At 38.6% G+C, this 18,046-nt stretch overlaps 1 protein-coding gene across 3 annotated transcripts in view; it reads left to right on the forward strand.

Moving 5' to 3' along the window:
- The window catches only part of cdk14 (cyclin dependent kinase 14), a 185,133-nt gene that overhangs the window by 69,854 nt on the left and 97,233 nt on the right, over nt 1-18,046 (forward strand). For all 3 annotated transcript variants that reach the window (XM_088929677.1, XM_088929679.1, XM_088929678.1), the window contains 2 exons: nt 2,529-2,591; nt 13,318-13,441. In XM_088929677.1, coding sequence (XP_088785803.1) covers nt 2,529-2,591; nt 13,318-13,441 — 187 coding nt within the window. The remainder of the gene's footprint in view (nt 1-2,528; nt 2,592-13,317; nt 13,442-18,046) is intronic.

Here is an 18,046-nt window from a genome sequence, read left to right on the forward strand (position 1 = left end):
ATGGCTGCCATCGCATCATCCAGGTGGGGCTGCACACTGGTGGTGGTGGAGGGGAGTCCCCATTACCTGTAAAGCACTTTGAGTGGAGTTTCCAGAAAAGCGCTAGATAAGTGTAAGCAATTATTATTATTAATTATCTGTTGGTCTGTACGATTAAACAAATAAAAAAGCTTACAACAGATATAAGATAAGGCTTATCTAGATAAGGTGAGATAAGGCTTGTAACTCAGCTTTCCATAATGCCATGTTAGATGTCAAATTACATGACTTTTGGAAATATTTTTATTTCAGTTAACCAAATTCTAAACTGAACACAATCTTAATTTACCTACAGTATAGTATTGTAATTATTTAATCACTTTTTAGTCAAGTCAAAACACAGGAGTTACTGCCATTATAATGATACCTTAACTCATATTCTGTGGAGGAAAAACTCAGTGTCCCATGTACATGCCAGAAAAAAAATAGAAATAACAAATCAAAAGTCATTTAATAATATATCTGAACTTATTAGTGCCCTTAAAATACCTTGTATTGTAAATACATACAGAAAGGTTCTACTTCAGATATTGAGTCTTACATTTATTTTGTAGTTTCAGAATTACTGTACAACTACACTTGAGTTTTGAAGTGATGTAGTAAATTCACAGCACAGAACCACTATGTTGCTAAAAGCTGAACCTGGAAAGAAAGATGAGCAGTGTAATGGACTGAGATTCCCTTTTATCTTTTATTTCAGACTTTTCTGCTCACTTACAGAGCCTTCCACCAAGATAATCAATTCTTTGTCTTGGCTGGTGGTTAATAAAGATTGACAGGTGAAGAGCGATAGTTCAGTACAGTCCTAAGTAAGACTGACAGCCTGTGCACAGAATCTGTAATCTATTTGAATTATTCATTATAAAAGCACATTTATCTTGATATAACTAACAGTAGAATTTTGCGGATTTCTCTGGCCCTCAGCAACAAAGTCTTTAATGTAGAAATGTGAAAGAGCAGCACCAGGTAATTTGTTTTCCTTGTGAAAGTTGCTTACACATTGTTCTGTGTCACTGCAGATACCCCTGTTCACCTTTAGGCAGATTAATAGAGAGCACAGTTGAAATATCTACAGACGAAAACTTAATACTGATAATAAATTAAAGCAAAAGAAAAAAAAGATCTTGCTTAGTAAGCTTTTTTATGATTGTTCTTTTTAAACAATGGTTTAAACAAAACTTCATTTCTGTTGTCACCTTGTGGGACGACGCTTGTTCAGAGAATATTCACTGGTATTCAGTTGGCCAAGTGGGTTATTTAGTGTACAGCACAACACAGAACTCTGTGACTGGCCAGTTGTGACCTCTGAGCAGTGCTGCAGCCAAGATCGAAGCCATACTGTTTTGTTCTCTGGGTTTGCAGTTTGATTGGAAGTGATTGGTTTTGGAATGTTTGTTGTGCATTTCTGAACTCACTGCGTATATGGTCTTTGTCTCTACTTCTTGGTAAAGGAGTTGAAAGCAAACTGGCTATTTAATTTTAGAGGATATAAAAATATAAGTTCAGATTTGCAGAGAAATGTCTCAAAATGGGTGGATATGGACTGTATACATATGTGTGAGAGTAAACAGTGCTGTAAGCCTCTTATTCATGTTGTTACTAATGAACATACAGTATATTCGTTCAAATGATTCATTGGGGATAGATAAAGGATTATTATTTCATCTTCCAAGTTTTGGGTGGTGGGAATAAAAATTAAATACCGGGTGATTTCAAATATGATGATCCCTGAAGAAAAAAAAAGAAACATAGTAGGAACTGGTAAAATAAATAAACTTGGTCGGCAGTTTAAAGAATTAAATCTGACTGAGTAAAAAGGAACAGAAAAGGAAACATGGCAGTGGCTAGCAATCGAGCCCTGAGCTGAGAGGCCAAACTGTATGGACACCGTTCTTACAGAACAATGATTACAGTACATCAGGGCAGAAAAGAGTGTCAGGACGGATCTAAAGTCCATTTTGTGGTTAAAATAACATCACTTTATTAACCCTTTACAATTTCTTGCATTAGGAATTTGTCTTTTCGCATACCCCCGCTTGCTCTCCATGAGACACACAGACAGGGAGAGAAGCTTGGGGTCAGAGCGCAGGGTCAGCCATTGTACAGTGCCCCTGGAGCAGCTGGGGTTAAGGGCCTTGCTCAGGGGCCCAACAGAGTGGGATTCCTCTGCCGGCTGCGGAATTTGAACCAGCAACCTTCCAGCCACAGGCACAGAACCTGAGCCACAGAGCCACCGCTCCACCCATATGTTAAAATAATACATCAGTGGAGAAAGGGCTCTTTTTTCTCAGGACAAAAGTATGTAATACATTAAAAATTCTTACGACTGTGAAGACTGCAACCCTCACAAGGACGTATGGACTTAAAAGGAATAGATGGATGACCAGAATATTCCTTTTCAGCTCTCTGAACAATATTCTGAGAAAGTTCACTGGTTCACTGAAGACCAAGCTGTCAAGTGACACAAACTTCCCTTCTTTTTCCTTCAGCACACGGATCTGTGCCAGTACATGGACAAGCACCCTGGGGGTCTTCATCCAGACAATGTGAAGGTAAGTGGCAAAAACAGCCGGCACTTATATAATCTTGGGCTGACCCATGTGGAGCAGTGAGCCACAACATTGTTCACTTTTTTTGTTCCTTTCCTATCTTTGTATTTTTAGACTTTTCACAACAGTTATTTTGTGAAAGTTTAACAGAATTTTCTGTATCTGATATTGTAAATTGATGAAAGTTATTATTCCTTTGAAGATGCAGCTCATTCTTTACATTTCAGTAGATCCTGAAACATTTCCTTGTGGCATGTGAAAGCATAGTTTTTAAATGGGTATTTGTGTTAAATAACACCTGCTGAAAAGCAGTGGCTTGGTTGAACACTAAGGCAAAATGCACTAAGTGCTTACCCTTTTGACAGTGCTAGCGATGTTCAGTATGTGAGTAAAATTGAAATGAAAGAGGTGTGCCCAGATTTATACTAAATGACTATTTTTGGTAATAACTGAGATTTCTATAGGAAGCTTGCAACCTCATTTAAAATTTCCTTGTCTGCTTTTGACTATTTGTGCATTTTCTGTCTGAAAGAGAGGATGAGGGTGGCAAAAAAGTCATGAGGCATGAGGCTTAACACAAGTTATGTAACAATTTTACCTTTTTTTCCTCATGATTAACATAGCTAATATTTTTTTCCTTTTCTGCAGTTTTTTTTAAATTCAGCTGAATAATGTGAGGTGAATTCTTTCAAAGATAAACAACAATCAACACATTTGCAACAGAAATGTTAATAGTTTTAACTAATTTGCTGATTATTCTAGGTGAGAACTCATTTTGAGTGCATTAAATGGGCCATTATTGTTTTTTGCATTGCTGCTCAACCCAAAAATCAATAATAATAATTATGCCTACTAATGTGAGGTCTTACTGTGCTGAGAGACATAGATTTATATTCAGTTTATATGTTCTGTGTTACAAATTATTATAATACAGTACAGTTTATATGTACTGTATTATAATAATCTATAACAGTAGAATTCCGTTAAAAAAAAACTTTCTTCATCCCCAAGGCGGTAAGTTTAATGGTACAGTATCTGAATCATTTACAATAATGTTTAAATGTACTCCATTTCAATCTAAATGTAATCTTACTTATAAGAGCATATCTGGCTTGGTTGAAGCCAGGTGAAGAATTAAAAGTGTTTGGAACCTTTGAGCAGAAGTCTTAAGTCGATACCTCATTGACTTAATCAGTATTAATACCTCGCCTTTGGGAATGACAAATGGAGATGTTGGCTAGCCCTCAGAAGTCAAGCTTGGATATGTCTGGTCGCTAAACAGGTCACAGAGAATGGATCCTCTTTTCACAAAGGCACTAATCCAGCAGTGTTCAGGGAGAGTTCCGGCAGCTTGGTGGGTAATTTGGAAAAGATTGCAGTGCGGAAAACTGTCCTGGCCAGCTGTTGTAACTGTAAGCCAAAGCTAAGTTCGAATTGCCTGTCTGATCCCTGTCACCAAAGAGTGAGACGTTTGGCAGGTTGGGAGGACCTTGGGGTAGAGTCACTGGTTCGGGCATCTGCTGAGGATGCCCCCCAGATGCCTCCGAGATGATTATATCTCTCAGTTGACCCGGGAGCACCTGAGAATCCCCCAGGAGAAGCTAGAGGTTGCTGGAGTAAAGCAAGTCTGGTCTGCCCTGCTCAGCCTGTTACCAACCTGACCCTCACCAGGAGTAAGCCGTGAAAATATTAATTAATGAACGTCAGCATCATATGATATCATATATTATTATAAGTCATCCCCATAATACGTTGTTTTGCATGTACACTATTAATGAATTGTGGAACATGAGATAAAAAAAACACTGTATATGTGTTGTAGATTCCTAGGATTTGTTTTGTTCCAGCATCCTACAACCATCCTACAACCTAGGTATTACAATGACACAACTAAGCTTTGGAATTATTTTTCATGTTTTGACATCTTACATTTTTCTAATGAGACAGTAAAAGTAAACCTCAAAGCTGAAAATAGACTCAGCTGAAAAAACTGTATAACTGCCAGCATTCAAAATTAATTTTAATTTCAAATGAGTGCTTTTGAAAGTGCTCTACCCCCTTTATATCCAAGTTTCGACTATCTATCTCCAGTTACAAATGTCTTAAATCAGTGCAAGATTTTGGCACAGCCAGCATTTTATACCAATTATGTAATTGAGGGGTTGGATGTTCCATTATCCAGGATGACTTAACTGATTTCCTGTCTTAAATGCACTCACGCTTTTTATAAAAAAGTAGTTTACAATTTCAAAATAATTTAATGATAGGAATACCTTTGCCTTAAACATTATTGACCCCTGTCTTTTGTTACAGTTGATTGTAAAACTTTTAATTGACTTATGCAAATAATATTGCTGTTCCAAATGTCCCAGGAGTTTCCAACAGGCTAAAAAAAAATGAAGGAATCAGACTTGCTAAACCACAGCTCAGACCTTTCAGCTTCTGGGAGGTATTGTGATTAGCTGTCCCAGGAAATTCACCTAGTACCTTGGGCGAATTAACTCCACAGTTCTCTGTATCATGCAGTTGGGGTCCACATATCACAGAAGAAAATAAAATCAGGTTGTTTGGAAAACAAAAATATACAGGTTTTCTCAAATGTGAAAAAAGTAAGGCTGAATTACAGCACTTTCAGGAAAAGGCCATGGAAACCAATGACCTAGAAAATGTGAATAGAGAAGCTGTTAGACAGAGAGAAATTGCTTTATCTCCGATCTTAAGTGGGCTAAAAGACTTATTATATTTAGCTAGTAAGTAGAAAACCTTTCCCCTGCAGTGTGGAATAACTGTTATATAAAAGCCATTGCTTGCAGAACATACCTGTATTATATCTAAAAATGTATTGAGAATACAGAGTGGCACTTATTTTGATTGCATTTAGATAATGTGTATGTTTAAACAACAAAAATAAGCCTTAAGTAATAATGACACTTTGAGCTGCATTACATTACAGTTCCAGATAAAAATAAGCGATGCTCTAAAATATTTCACATTAATATTCTTTCTGTCATAAGTTAACCGATGAAATGTGGATTCCTTTCTTGGCATTTTTGTATTTGCCGAATGAAGGTCCTATTTTTTATAAAAAGGAGACTATCAAACGTAGATGTTGGAAGGGAGATATACAGTCAATTTATTTTCCTGTCAGATAGCAGCAGAGCAGAATGTCAGTGTAAAATGAATATCGGTCCCTCATCAGGCATCGTGTCAGATAGTGTAGGACCTTATTCCCGTTCCAGTTCAAGATTCAGTGTACATAGGAGGCCAGAGTCATGTGTGCCACCAGTTACCAATGCAGACTCTCACACTAAAGATATCAGCAGTATTAGTGTTTAGGGTACAGCATTTACACATATGTTTTATGAAATATTATTGCTTGTATAGAATACTGCTTGCATGGATATTTTACTAAAAACTGAGACTAGGGACTAGTACATGACAGAATAATTTGTTATAATAGTAAAACAATATTTAGTAAAAATATAGAGAGAAGAGAGAATCTTGATTTGCATCTTGGGAATGGGTAAGGAAGCTAAATTTACCCCCATTTTGAGAAATCATCTACAGTTTTGTCATTGCGCCTTAGGCAGGGAATGCATTCAGATCCCAGCATCCATGAATCAAAATCTTTATATAACGCAAATGTATAATGTAGGATTTATAAGGTATAGGTGCTATCCTGAAAAATAGGGCTTTTGGAAAAATATTCAAAAAATATTCACAAATAAGATACACATAAAGGACAGTCTATATTCACAAACAAATTGTATGTAAAGGACAACCTATTCCCTAATAACCTACAGTAAACACAAAGGATAGCCAAGACTGTTACCAGGAATGAGCAACTTACTGTTACTGGATGGATGAAGAAGAGTACATTGATTTTGAAGTGATAATAGACAACGGAGGTTATTCATAAAAATAGACAGCACATTGCCTTCGTAACACTCTGACAGTTTTTTTCTGTCTTGTTTGTGATGGTCTAGTTGTACCCACATGTTTCAGCCAAGTTTTCAACCACCAATAAATGTTAGTTTGCAAATGAAGTTGCACAGTTCTGATAATGGAGCTGACTAAGTAAAGAATGTGCTGTGGCTGTAAGTGGTGGACTGGTCTGGTTTTAAAGGGGATTTTTCTCCCAAATCATAATCCTGAACCTTTGTGCACCTTTGCCCAGTTTTGTTTTCACTCCTCTACTCCAGAGATAATGTCCTTGTCTGTGCTGTCTGTTATCATACGAAGTGGCTGAGACTGTTTAAAGGGATGGGCAGAGTAAAAAATGTAAGAAAGTCACCCATGCCCATCTAGACAGTGGTGGCACTGGTGGTGGCTGGCTGTTGGTCTGAAATGTGGACATGAACCCACAAAATTGCAGGCTAGTACCCAGGTTTTTCCACAGACTAAGCAACTGAAATAAAGACCCTGACCTGGACTCTCAGTATTTTGGATCATGAACATTCTGGTGTGTTTATTCACAGATAGTTATTTCTTCTCGACTGTAAGGTATAGGAAAAGCTATAACGTGATAGTTATTGCTACTGTTTTTTATTTTTTTGGTCTTTCTGATTACTCTGTCTTGTATTTAGTAACTTTCCTCCCAAGTTAAAACAATAACTTTTGTTACTCTGATGCTTACAATCTCATTCCAGCTATAAGGACTTTTTTAAGACTTCTTTTGCTTTTGTAAAAAGTAAGCTTTTTTAAAAGCCTAAGAATTAGCTTCACATTTCTTTTCTACATCCCTCAATCGTAACCATCCTGACTGCTGCATATCTGCATACTACATACTGTACGTTTGTCTCTGTGGTAGTTTACCTATCCTTCCGAGTGGCTCCAAACACTTTCTGAAATGCTACCTGGTAAAATACAGTGAGGCATGAAATTATGAGGCAATATATTTCAGAAGAAAATTCCTTGTTACCATCTATCCATTTTCTAAAAGCCACTTTTACTGCTTGCTATTAATCTGTTTGCTGGTCATCCTAGCTACTGTTTTGTATCTCTCAGACATTTCAAGCCCCTTTGGATCATTGCCTCCCAGGCTCCTGTTGTCTCACTGTAGAGATTATATTGGCACTTGATAAGCTTTAACAAAGAGCAGTTCTCTCTACAGCTGGCCGAGATGTGTTCATCTTGCAAAAGCCACAGATTCCTTAGAGATCAATTTGAAACTGACAAACGCACTACTCTCCCTGACACAGGGGGATCTGTCAGCAGTAGTGAAAATGTTGTTTTGAAACTTTATAAATAAATGCATGCAGAAATGTGACTACAAACTAACACGATGTTTTCTGAACAAGACCTTTTCTGAGTTTTACTTTGTGGTGGTTCTCACGGCTCCAGCTGTGCTTGGTTGGAGTCTGCATGCGTACTGGCCACCTCTTCCTTGTGTTCCAGTGTCCTCCAGCCGGCCCTGGTGTGGCATTACGCGGGGGCGTGGCCAGTGTGGAGGTGGAGCCCTGGTAGAAGGGCGGAGCCTCACCTTTGTGGTCCTGGCTGTTTGGGCTACCAGCTGATGAGCCCCAGCTGGGCGGGTCCTATAAAGGCACACTGGACACCCCGCGACGGGACGAGCAGGGCGCCCCCGGAAGGGGGTAGTTTTCACTGACAGTCCCAGAGGGGATTGCATCCCCGTAAGGTTTCCTTCTCATTTTTCTTTTTGCCTGTCCCATCACGCACTTTCAGTGGGGCAGGCATACACACGCATTTCTGTTACGCACTCGGTTCTGGTTTTGTTTTTACCGTACGCGCCCTGCTCACCAGACTGGACCCCGCTAAACAGGGTCGGTCCAGTCTGGTTACCACCATCCTTGTCGCTCTTTTTTTCCCAGGCTGGGCCCCGTTAAACAGGGTAAGCCCAGCCTGGAGGTAACGCAGCACAGCAGTACTTTTTCTTTTTGCCTTTTTGTTAGTTTGTCCCCTCTTTTTGTATTCTTTTTCACCTCTGTTTTGTGTTATTTTTGGTCCCTGCTAACATCACACCGGTGCCCGCCGGGGCGTTGACTTTTTACCGGTGCCTGCCGTGGCGCCTCCCACTGCACGCAGTCACACTGGTCATGCTGGTCAGGTTTGATTGGCTGTTCTAGGTTGTCCCTTTCTCTGTGACCCTGTGATGGACTGACAGCTCATCCAGAGGTTGAGCAGTCATCTTCCCTTACTGCTGCTAGTGAAGGCGCTGACTTGTCGTGAAAATGACCAGGAAAAGTGGCTTTCTGGTGATAGATGGATCTCTGCTGAGTACTGTATTCTTAATGTTTTCCCTTAAGTGGATCTTGGCAATTACTTCTTTTTACTTGACTGAGACGAGGATGTTTTAACATATGGCATCTTCAATAAAAGTTCTGGTCAGGAGAAGGAAAGTGGAGATAGATTTTAACTGTAATGGATATGCTAATGCAAAAGCTATGAGTTTGATTACAACTTAACAAGTTTCCATCTTTCATTTACAGTCCAAGGAACAAAGCAGGTGTATTGCTGACAGAGTAATGTTACGCCAGATTAAGATTGTCTTTTACAGATGGTTTCAAGTAAATGAGAATCTCGCCTCTTTAGATAAACAGATGTGACCAGGTTCTCAGTCGATTTGATACCCATGTTGTCTTCCAGAAATGACTTTGGATTTCAAGCCATGTGTGTAGTAAACACTCATTCTAACTCTGTAATATATAAATAAAGAACTGTGTGCAATTTGGGAAGATCACTTGGGTGTATAAGTACATTCCTGACAGGTCTCCAGTCCCAATAGGCATGAAAGGAGAGGCAGCAATCACACGTAAATGTGAAGTTCAAAATACATGAACATCTTTGTGAATGCGGTATTAATCACATTAAAAAGTCATGGAAAAATTATTCCGTATTTAATCATTCTTAATTTGAAATATTAATCTTTGTAAATTGCCAACGAACATTTCTATGCTTTTATAATATGCAAATGAAATGGACAAAACAAATGGATTTTTTTTGCTCTTTCCTTCTGTTTTTGAAAACTACATTTAACAACAATGGTTTTACAATTTTTTTTCATTTATTTGGCACAAAAGGGAGGGGGGGGATTTTAAAGCAAACTCTCAGCTTGGTTCAGGCAAGTGTTTTGTATTTTTCCACCCTCATAATGTCTTGTTCAAACAACAGCAGCTATCGTTTCTACTGACAGAGCTGACAGAGAGGCCAGGCCTGCTGCACCTCAGGACTGTGTCTGGCACAGGCACAGTTTGTGTGAATCTTGTATGTACACAGTGATTACTTATACAAATAAGCTCTGAAACTCATGGCTTTCTGTGCACTGTTGAAGGCTCTTTTGTAAATCATTTTTGGAGATGGAGAAAAATTGCATTAGTCTGTGTTTTGGAATTTCTGAATTATCTAAGAGTGTGTATATTTTATGTGAGCAATCTATTTCCATTCTGACACATCCAATAAGTTCTAAAAGGATGAAAACTGGTTTGGAATCTTATTCTATGGTTTACTTTTCTTACATGCAAACAGATACAAAGTCAGTTTGGAAAAATTCAGCGTGGTGGTGATGATTATGGTTTTCCCAATAAGGGAATTTAACATAAAACCAATGCACTTCTAAATGTTAACAATTCAACAATTTGTACAGAGAAATGATCTGTTACTTTAGTAACAGGAGGGCGGCACGGTGAGGCTGAGGTTAGTGTTGGAGTTTTTATCTTCTCTCTGTGTTCGTGTGAGTTTCCTCCAGGTGCTCCGGTTTCCTCCCACAGGTCAAAGACATACTGGTAGGTTAATTGGCTTCTGTAAAACTGGCCCTGGTGTAAGTATATACAGTATGTCTATATTTGCCCTGCAATATAGTACTGGTGTCCTGTCCAGGGTCTATCCTGCCTTGTACCCGTTGCTTGCTGGGATAGGCTCTGGTTCCCCCTGACCCTATACTGGAAAAAAGCTTTAGGTTTAGAAGACAGATTTACTAACAGGAAATACACAGGTAGGGGCACAAAATTTAAATATCTATAACAATGAACACTACAAAAGTGGTATTTGGATTAAAGATATCACTGGCTTTAGTCTCTTTCGGACAATGTCATTTCAAAACGATTTCTGGGACATACGTCAATAGCAGTTGCAAAGTTTTTTAGAAAAAAAGATTAAGTAAAAATCTTAAAGATTTAAATATGCATCTAAAGGTTCCTTAGGATCTTTTTACCAGCTTTTGGTATAGTAACATTTAGTAATTATTTGAAATTGTTTAAAAAGAGGGCTTGTTTGAAAGAAAATAAAACAATGTCATAAAGATCAATATTAAATAGAAAATTGTATTAATCGCTATCTCTTGGTTTCTGATTGCGCATAACAGTATAAGTTGCAAATAGGAAACTCAATTTTACATTACTGGTCTCATTTTTCATGCTGAATTGATCCTAATCGAATGCTAGCAGGGCTCCATGGCAACTATAATTAGCGAAGCTGTGGAATACATTTTACCTTCAAATCTATTGTAATAGCTATCTGAATAGCAGCAACATCTAAGGATTTTTTTAAAGTTATCCCTGGAGTGAAATGATAAAAAAGCATTGTCCAGCCTTTTGGCGTTGTGATGTATTCAGATAGAAGTAGGTATGAAATAAGTGGTTGTGTGAATTCTTTGGGATTTGGTTAATGATGACGAGCAGGTGGAAGGGCAGAGGTGGCCTTTATCAAACTAGTCTTTGAAGCGGGTAAACCTTTTGCCGCTCAGTGTCGTTCAGTTCAAGTACATGTGTTATTTCCTTAGTGCCCAGGGTATCTAGAGAGTTGAAAGCCTATATACCACTAAGAACGCTGCTATTATTTTAAGACTAAACTGCCACCCACAGCTTCCTTAAATGACATAGTTTGCTTGCTTCCAATATTTTTCTTTCTGCATGGTCATAGCCATGATAGCGGATGACTGAAAACACAGAATTTCTGCCTCTTTTATAAAAATAAAGCAGAAGCAAAACCATGAGCCATGATGGTTGGTTTCCTAAAGGTGTCTTCCATGAATCAATATCCAGAGACGTGTGAGAGTATTCTGCAGGATATTTGAGAGAACTTTAAACCTGATTCTGGTGACATGTACCATACAATCTAATCTGTACTTGTACAGCTACTAGGAAAGGAATGTCAGTCACAGATGATCACCTGAACCTCATTTCTCTCTCTATAAACTTTTTCTGTCTTTTCTTCACTGTCCTTTTGTGAACCGTGTATCCGTAAACTTTCTGTGAACATTTTTTTGAGCCCTTTATTTGAAACTATCTTAATATTTTCATTCTTTAAGCAGTCTCATATGTGAAAGAAAGCCATATCCCGAGGAAATCGTTTTTTATGACTGGAATAAATAGGTTTACTTTAGAATTTCTTGAAGACAAACGCACAATCTTCCATTGACTTTCTCCTGACGTCTGCTCTTTTCTTTGAAAAATCCAGCTTAGTTCCTAATTCTCTGATATCTGTATTCCTGTGTTCCTGGGGTGCCACTGGCTATTATTGACTGTATGTGTACCCTCAGTACCCACTGTGGTGGGATTTTGTTTGTGGTAGTAGAACCCAGCTCTTCCTCCACGCTTCTTGCCCCTTAATTAGAGAAGATATGATTTTGTCTGGAGGCTATTTTCTTCCATTCTCTGTAGCCAGATGGACAGGTTCAGATCAGCTACGATATCCGGAGAAAGTCACTCTCTTCCCAGATGCCACTCATGCCAAATAACCAAGTGTTAACATTAGAACACTTATTAGCCTGCCTGACAACACAATAAAGTTGTCAGGCAGGCTAATAAGTGTTCTAATGTCCCCAGGGGAAGCAAGGGTATCTTCTATTTCAAAATACTTAATACAGAAAATCTATTTAAGAGGCAACACTATAAAGATGACCCAGTCCTTTAACCCAGCATCAACTAAGTAACACATTTTTGAATGTTATTTATTTTAAGGGCACATTTCACTTGATTGGTTTAAATAAGATTGAGAACAATCTTATTTAAACAACCGTGTTCTTAATAGTTTATAATACATGACTTTTGAGTTATTCTTAGAGTGCAGTGTTCTCCCAAGGAGAAAACTATTTTTCTCCTCAACTTACTCTCGATCCAGAGGATGTAGCCCACAGCAGAATGGGAATGGGAATGGGCATGGGAATAGAAACGAAAAGGGTATGCTTGGTACACACAAATAGATATTTATCCTCCATGCTAATAATCATTATAAAAGATAAGCAGATCACATTGAATGGTACATTAGTAAAACCGGAAATGGCCTTTTGACTCCACTAGTCAAATGCTTTTGATTTCTGATTGACTGTGTGATTCTTGTAACCTTGATTTACAGTAGGTTCAAAGTGAATTCCCTGCCTTACTAATGAGATCTGGAGGTTAAACAGATGGAAAAGAGATCAGAACGTGTCTCATTCCCACCAGAATTTTAAGCATGAATTCACTTGTTGCTTTTCCTTTTCCTCAGTTTTTAGATCTCATGCTCTGTGTCAGTGTGGTGTAAACTTTAGACATTTCTACAATTACAGAAGCCTCCAGAGCTAACATTCTTCTCTGAATCTGTGAACTGAGTGCCTCATCTTTCTGACAGATTCCAAATGAGACATGTCATGCAGATCAAGTCAGTGTCATTTGTTTTGGAGTTCATTCTGTATATTTTTTGTGCCTTGCACAGTATGTTGTATATCAAACAAACAGTCCTGGATTGGCTGGCATATATAAATACTGAGAGCGATTCTGTTTTTCTCTTCCAGTTATTTTTATTTCAGCTGCTTCGGGGTCTCTCCTACACCCACCAGAGGTACATTCTGCACAGGGACTTGAAACCCCAGAACCTCCTGATAAGTGACGCTGGTGAACTGAAGCTGGCAGACTTTGGTAAGTTCGGGTGCTCTCATTGTTTTGGTTGTGTGCAGAATGCCTTCACAGGATGCACAAGTTCAGAACGGCTGCTGATACGCACAGCAATAACTTTTTGCTTGTTTAAATGTCGCTTTCTCTTTGTCCTCTCTACACTTCATATGATTGTGAATTGGCCATTCCCTAAGGCCTGTCCGTTGTCTCTTCTTAGAAGATGTTCTCAGAGAAGACCGCTACACTGAACGGTAGCTCCCACGGCGATGAGGAAAAATGACGAATGTACTGCTCTCTTACTCCACTTTAACCTTCCTTGATAAATAATCAAAATCAGTGTCTGCATATCTGTTGATTCCCATGTATTTACAATATTTTTAAACACAAAAATATTTTTAAAATATTTAATGTGAACATTATATCCTTACAAAGTGGAACTGGAGCCTGTGAGTGAGAACGGCGAATGCAAACCGAACTGTAAAAAGGAAATTTAAAGAAAAAAAAACAATACTTCTGCATGGGTTTCCTTTATGAGCTGAGGTCCTGTGCTTTGGAATATGTTGAGGTGGCTGCAGAGCTCGATTTGGAGCCGCGGCAGCTCCTTGCCATTTCAGCAGTGAGAAAATTAAGCTCTGACAGCTGAAGATGCCTGATGTAGATGGGGGATGAATTCCCACTGGCAAAACAGAGATGGGGCTTCATTCACTGCTAATATTCAGAATGTGGCTCTGGAACAGGTCCAGTGTCAGCTCTTTAGTCTTTTTATTTATATTTTAATGAGTAAAAAAAAAAAAGCCAGTGAGAAAATCATTTCTTTTCATTGGGAAGCGGTTTCTGCCAAAGCAAAATATCAGTTCTGACTGCCAATACAAATTTGATATTTTACATGATTACTCTGTATATTAAGCAAACACTCCTACCAGTGGGTGGCTGAGCCTGCTCTTGTTAAAGAGACTAATTAATCTTGGTGTGTTCGACGATATCACACAAAGGCTCCCTGGAAAAAATTAATTGTAATAGCATCACCGCCAGAGAAGTGTACTGCACCAGGTGCACTCCTTTCTGAGGATAAATGAAAACAAAACTCACAATACATGTCCAAATGAATTTCTTTTCAGCCTTTTTTCTTACTCCGCACGTCTTTTATTACTCCTGTGTGTCGGTTGTGAGTGAAGGGAACAACGTCTGGCCCTGGAGAGAGAGACATTTCAAATACTGGATGGCTGCTTCTTGGACTGCAAAGTGCCACAATGCTGGTCCTTAATCGCCTTGCAGCCCGTCTGGCATTTCAATAGAGGATGTCCTGCTCTCAGCAATGAGGCAGTCAGGCTGCCAAGTCCATGTCGCTTAATTTGAAAAAAAAAACTTGTTCTGTGCCAGATGCTGATTAACCATTGGGAAGGTTTTAAACATATGGCCCATGGTGTTATTTTCAAAAACTGATGCATGACAACACCTAACCATTTCTAAAGGCAGAGCCCTCCCCACAATCACATGAACATTGGTAGTTTTATTTTAATGTCGAGGTGGGTCCATATCACTCTTTACATTTTGAGTGGTTTGAGATTTCATAGAGATTCTTAAATAATTTTTTGGTAAGATAGTGTTCATATGGTGCAATTATATACAACTAACTGAAACATAATTTGCACTTTTTAATAAAGTAATGTCCTGTATGTTATAGGCAAATCATGCTATTGTATTCCAGAAAGAAATAATTACATTTTGTTATTTCTCATATAGTAATAAACCAAATCCAATTAGTCTATAAGTTACATAAAATAGTCTTTTACAAACAACCTATCATATTGCCCTGTATCATCAACTGCCTTAGTGTATGAGTTTAGTTATCTTTATCTACAGTATTACCTTGAGGTCAATGAAACTACCTGCCACTGTGGTTTCAATTATCTTCGTTATCTGTCCTTTCCTTTAATCACTTGAGAGAAGGCACACAGGGAACATGCTCTTTCCTTTGAGATGAAGCTGCGTTGAGCAGTAATTGTGTTATCAGTCTGGCGCATCATTCCTATCACAAAGGAAATAGACACAGTATATTAAACACAACAGATCCCAGACAATCCACTGAAATGCGCTAGATTTCCTTTCAGTTTGTTCTTTTCAACACACGCTGTCATTTAATTGATGCCTTTAAAAATAGTGCAAGCAGTTTTTTTTACTTTTACTGTGGCCTGTCTTAATGGCAGGTAGTCACAGTCGACCCTCTGCAGTGCATTGTCTGAAAAATAATGGGGAAATATTTTGTTAGTGTCTCATTATTGTAAGAGCTTACAAAAACAATCTTATTGGCGCAGCTAAAGTGATTCAAAAGTGAATAGGTGTGCTGAATCACAGACAAGTGTCTGACTTTGGCTTGCATCACAGCACTGCTCTTTGTGGTCACTTGACTCCTGAGTCACAAGACTAGCGGAGAATTCAGTAGAGTTCAATACTGGGAAACGCAAGGAAGTCAGGAGAAGTCTGTGTAACAGTCGATTTTGTTGTTTTTCAGTTTAAATATGCAAAAAGAAGGGCAAAGGTGACACAGCGGTCTTGTTTTTTTTGTGTGTATTGCGTAAAGTCCAACTGTCATTGTGTTTGAATACATCATCTGCTATAGAAAGGTTAGAACAACAAACAAGCAATTAAATGACTAAAAAAGCTGAAAATAATTTCTGGTTTTATATTGGTATTTTGAGAAAATGATGAAACGCCAAGGCTGCAGGAACTGAAGGCTTCACAGCGAAAACATTGTGTTTCCTTTCTTTTCTTTTCAGCCTGGAATAAACCCGTTACCTGTTCCTTTGCAGCCTACGCATGCTGACGCAGCTCCATACTTGAATAAATTATTTTTGTCTGCTCTTCTAATACATGAGCCATTTTATATTGAAACTTCTCACAAACCCATTCATTGCAGATGAAGTTAATATGTTTTCTTTCAGAAAAAAATGTGATACAAACATTTTGACAAAATAAGCAGTCAAAGATGATTTTTGGTATTGAATGGTTTCTGGATACCAGCAGTTTAAATTATATTTTGTGGATGTTTTAAGAATTTGACATCTCATTCCAGCTGCTCATAATGCAGTCAGATTTTGATAGAATTTTACATTATATCTTGGTTAAACTTTTTTAACTGCTTCTAGAGAGCGTAAATTAAATCTCTGTCAACCTTGTTACAATTAAAACTAAAATTGAGATTAAAAGTGGCTGCTGAAACATATGTTAAACATGCGTGTCTGTCTAGAAATGTGCATTTCATCTAGTTAAGTGTCACAGACATGACATTACCAGCACTCTTTTCTCACACAAAACCCTTTTGCCCTGGCAGCTGTGATTTCCTGTGCCACATAGTGATTGTGCCTTCTTGCCATCATAGTAAAGACGAGTGATGAAGACTTCTTGAGCAGGAGTACCAATCACTCCTCTCGGTGGAGAGGCAGCAGCTTGAGGGTAGACACATGCCTTGACAAATTGGCATGGGAGTCAGTGGAACAAAATCATTACTCAAATCCTTGCCAAGCCTACCATGCCTGCTTTGTTGGTGGAGACCTCACTCCGGATTCTATCAATCTAACAGCTTACATGAGCCCGAAAACGTTATTAACGATACATTATCACAGTCATTTGAGCAGCCTGGCATTTGAAATAGTATTTCCTTTTATATTGCAATTGATTGACTCTCTGCCGTATTGTTTGGAAACCTATCACAGAGTATTTGTAACTTATAAAGCGCTTATGGATACCAGCAGTCGCAATCTGTTGTGTCTAGCCTGTTTCCTGGCATAGAAGCCATAGTCAGGCATCCTAGGAAGTGGGTACTCTAGGATGGTTTAACAGGGGTCACCCGAGGATCTTTGCACTGTGCAGCTAGATTCATGTCCTGACACAGGCCAAGAACATAGCAAAGTTGTTATGCCCTTTTTTCCATCCTTTTATTGCTTAGACACTGGACGAGAGCATTATCTTTCATGCTTATAATGCCCTTTATTGAACAGATGGTCATTTGCACAGACAAAGAGAAAACCTTTCGACTGGGGTCTTGAGTTGACCAGTTGGTCTTTAGTGTACCATCAACCTTGACCGTACAAGTGACTCAAGTCCCTTAAACATCACCGTGACAGACTGAAATATTTTGCATGACTTACGGAACCTTCAGTAAAAACCCTGAGCTGGACCAATTTTTAAGACACACCTCCCTGTCTCAGAAATCAAAAAATCTTAAATTCATTCAAATAAAGTGAAAACACTGCAGAAAAGGCAGGAAGATGTGGTAACATCCGTACTGTATGTTTGTATGTTACGGAATGATACTGTTGGAGGAGACGCAGTTTGACTTTGAGGGGTGCAGTTGCTCTTCTGTTGCACCATGTGCTGTAGAGGTGCCGTCTAGACACCCTCAGAGACATCTGCTTTCATGAATTCATGCATCTCGTGTTCTGACACGTCTGCATCCGGTTGTCATTGTTTTACAGTGTCTGTTCGGCTGTCCGTTTTGCATCCAGTACATGTATGAACCATTATCTTTTAGTTTCCCTTGACAATCAACAATGGAATATCCAATGCCTTGGAGATCTTCCACTAGATTCTACCAGTGTCTCCTTGGTCAATTTCTACTCCATTTCAAAG

The sequence above is a fragment of the Atractosteus spatula genome, chromosome 12, assembly GCF_055471065.1.
Source record: "Atractosteus spatula isolate fAtrSpa1 chromosome 12, fAtrSpa1.hap1, whole genome shotgun sequence".
Classification (NCBI taxonomy): domain Eukaryota; kingdom Metazoa; phylum Chordata; class Actinopteri; order Semionotiformes; family Lepisosteidae; genus Atractosteus; species Atractosteus spatula.